General features: G+C 38.5%; 1 protein-coding gene across 1 annotated transcript; it reads right to left on the bottom strand.

Moving 5' to 3' along the window:
- Positions 1 to 2,100: 2,100 nt before the first annotated feature.
- LOC127482988 (keratin-associated protein 19-5-like) lies at positions 2,101 to 2,506 on the bottom strand. Its single transcript, XM_051819213.1, has one exon. The coding sequence runs from the start codon at positions 2,470 to 2,472 to the stop codon at positions 2,308 to 2,310; it is 165 nt and encodes a 54-aa protein (XP_051675173.1). The 5' UTR covers positions 2,473 to 2,506; the 3' UTR covers positions 2,101 to 2,307.
- Positions 2,507 to 3,288: the final 782 nt, after the last annotated feature.

Raw genomic sequence — 3,288 nt, 5'->3', positions numbered from 1 at the left:
GCTTCGGATCAGCACAGCTCCGGCCCTTGTGGCCATTTGGGGAGTGAACCAACAGAAGGAAAACCTTTTTCTCTGTCTCTGTCTCTCCCTCTCACTGTCTGTAACTCTACCTCTCAAATAAATAAATAAATAAAAATCTTCAAAAAAAAAAAAAGAATGGAATTGACATTTGCAACAAAATGAAGGGACTTGAAAATCATTGTGTTAATTGACATAAGTCAGACATAGGAAGAAAAATGCCACATATTTTTTTCATATGTGGAACTTAAAAATCTATCTATTTATCTATATATCTGTCTAGATAGTAAATACAAATCTAAAATAGTGCTTATTAGAGGCAGTGAATGGTGGAAGAATCGAGGGGATGTAATAAGTACAAAAGACATTCAGGTGTAGGTGCTGGGTTCTAGAGTTCCACAGAAGATTAGGATAACTCTAATCTTTTTTTTTTTTTAAAAGATTTATTTATTTATTAGAAAGGCAGATTTACAGAGAGGCAGAGAGAGACACACAGAGAGAGAGAATGTTTTCCAACCAATGGTTCACTCCCCAAATGGCTGCAACGGCTGCAACTTAGCTGATCTGAAGCCAGGAGCTTCTTTCAGGTCTCCCACGTGGGTGCAGAGGCCCAAACACTTGGGCCCTCTTCTACTGCTCTCCCAGGCCATAGCAGAGAGCTGGATCAGAAGTGGAGCAGCCAGGACTCAAACTGGTGCCCATATGGGACGCCAACACTGCAGGCAGCAGCTTTACTCACTATGCCATAGTGCCAGCCCCGGTAACTGTAATCTGAGATAAAGCTACTAGAAGGGCTAGTTGCATGTTATAATTGGTTTACATTGTATATATCTGCTGAAATATTTCATTATACCACTGCAAACTACAAAAAGATGCTTCATAGTAATTAAAAATTTATTAGAGGAATTAATTAAAATTAAATTAAATTAAATGCATTTTCTGGCCAGTGCCGCGGCTCAATAGGCTAATCCTCCGCCTGCAGCGTCAGCACCCCGGGTTTTAGTCCCGGTCAGGGTGCCAGATTCTGTCCTGGTTGCTCCTCTTCTGTCCAGCTCTCTGCTATGGCTCGGGAGTGCAGTGGAGGATGGTCTAAGTGCTTGTGCCCTGCACCCGCATGGGAGACCAGGAGAAGCACTTGGCTCCTGGCTTCAGTTCAGCACAGTGCGCTGGCCACAGCGGCCATTTGGGGGGTGTGAAACAATGGAAAAGGAAGACCTCTCTCTCTCTCTCTCTCTCTCTCTCTCACTGTCCACTCTACCTGTAAAAAAAAAAAAAGATAAAAAAATGCATTTTCTTTGCCATAGTTTTAGTCCTTCAATAATAAATGTCAAACAGAAACACATTCATTGGAATAATTGTTGTAACTAGTTATTATTTAAAATCAAGGCTTAAAAGTACTAGTTTACAGAATCATATAAAAAGCAAAATAACACAAAAGCCACTGGAAACAAATAAAAAGTAAGACACTTAAAAGTATACAGTGTTCCTATCCATCTTATTGTTCTATATCCTAAGCACTTAAAACAATTTCCAGGACATGGAGACAGACAGTGAATTCACTTGTAATTTAGGTAAAGTTTATTGTATCAACACATTCTTGAATCAAAGCACTAATTCAGGGGCCAGCATTGTGGCATAGCAGGCAGCAGCCTAAGCCTCCCCCTGTGACAATGCCATCCAATGTAGGTGCGGATTCCTGTCCCAGATACTCCACATCCAATCCAGTTCCCTGAAAAAGTGACTGGGAAAACAACAGAAGATGGCCCAATTGCTCGGGCCACTGCTACTCATGTGAGAGACACAGAGGCTTCTGTTTCCTGGCCCAGCACTGGCCTTTGTGGCCATTTGGGTATTGAAGCATCAGATGGAAGATTCTCTCTCTTTCTCTTTCTCTCTCCCTCTTTCTCTCTCTCTCTCCTCCCCTATTCAAGTAACTCTGTGCCTTTCAAATAAATAAATAAATCTTAAAAAAACACTCTAATTAAGGAACAATAAAACCAACATTGAAATTAAATAATTAAGACATGTTTGTTATGTCAATTATACATATTTAATAAAAGCTATTTTAAAGTACAGGTTACACATGGTTACAACAGATATTACTAAATATTAATAGGTGAAACCCTGATTCAATGGAAAGATACTGGGTTCTAGAATATTGGATGGCTACCTCCTTTTGGAAAATGAGTCCACAAATTATATTTTCTCTACCCTGAGAAAAGCATTCATATTACTGAAGCATATGGGCAAGAGAACAGATATTGTAACAACATGAGAATGTGTAAGTTTTTAGTAGAAGGCAGGGAAGCCATAGCCTCCATAAAATGATGGGCAACAGTAGCCATATCTGAAGCTTCCACAGCCAGAGCCATTTCCATAACCTCCATAGCCACAGCTTGGGCCACTGAAGCCTCCATAGCCGTAGCCTCCATAGTAGCTGCCATAGTAGCTCATGGTATCAAGGGTGGTGAGTTGGTTTGATACCAAAGATGATTTTCCTGAATGTCCATGTCTCTGGCTTCCCAGAATGTTTTTCTACTCTTAGTGGGTGTGGTTAACATGACAGATGATCTCATTTCCATATAACAGAATAATTTAAAGTCTATAAATTCTTTTAAATTGTTTTTCTTACTTACCAAAGGGTCCAAGCTCTTAGTAAAGGACTTTTAGTTATAATTATTATTTTTAATGAGTTTGCATACCTAGGAACAAAATGCTTCCAAGATGAAAAATGATTATAGCCTCTTCAAAGGCCATGCTAGTGTTCTAATTAAATGGTCTAATCTGGTTGATAGCTTCTAGTAGCCCTGTAATTATATAACCTCAGATTGCCTTTCTTTTTATTTGCATTGCATTGTCTTTGATACTGATCATTCCCAGAACCCAAGGTCTTTTCCCCATGGTGGTCAGGGCATAGTCACAAACTCATTAGTGATTTCCGGATAGTCAAATGTAGAGGAAATTTTGTTTTTTTTTTACTCATGTAAACTTTTCTATGAGAAATATTTGATTAACTATCTCTGTCAATTACCTTTTAGACTTCCACTCAGTTCCTGTTTTATTACATTTACTCAAAAGTATTCCCTTTCTTCCGTATTCAAGAATACTTATAGGACATTGCCATCTACTTCTACCTCACCCTAATGTAGACAGCCTTTCAGAGTGTAGATGAATGCCTAGGACAAAATATTATAAAATACTAATGATTAACATAAAATACTAATTCATTTGTCTTCATTACCCATTATATTATTTTAATCCTTGAAAATG

Source organism: Oryctolagus cuniculus, chromosome 4, assembly GCF_964237555.1.
Source record: "Oryctolagus cuniculus chromosome 4, mOryCun1.1, whole genome shotgun sequence".
Taxonomy (NCBI): domain Eukaryota; kingdom Metazoa; phylum Chordata; class Mammalia; order Lagomorpha; family Leporidae; genus Oryctolagus; species Oryctolagus cuniculus.
This window is presented reverse-complemented; position numbering and strand designations above follow the sequence as displayed.

Excerpts from the sequence above, each read along its gene's own strand:
- LOC127482988 (XM_051819213.1), bottom strand. The coding sequence starts at position 2,472 with ATGAGCTACTATGGCAGCTACTATGGAGGCTACGGCTATGGAGGCTTC.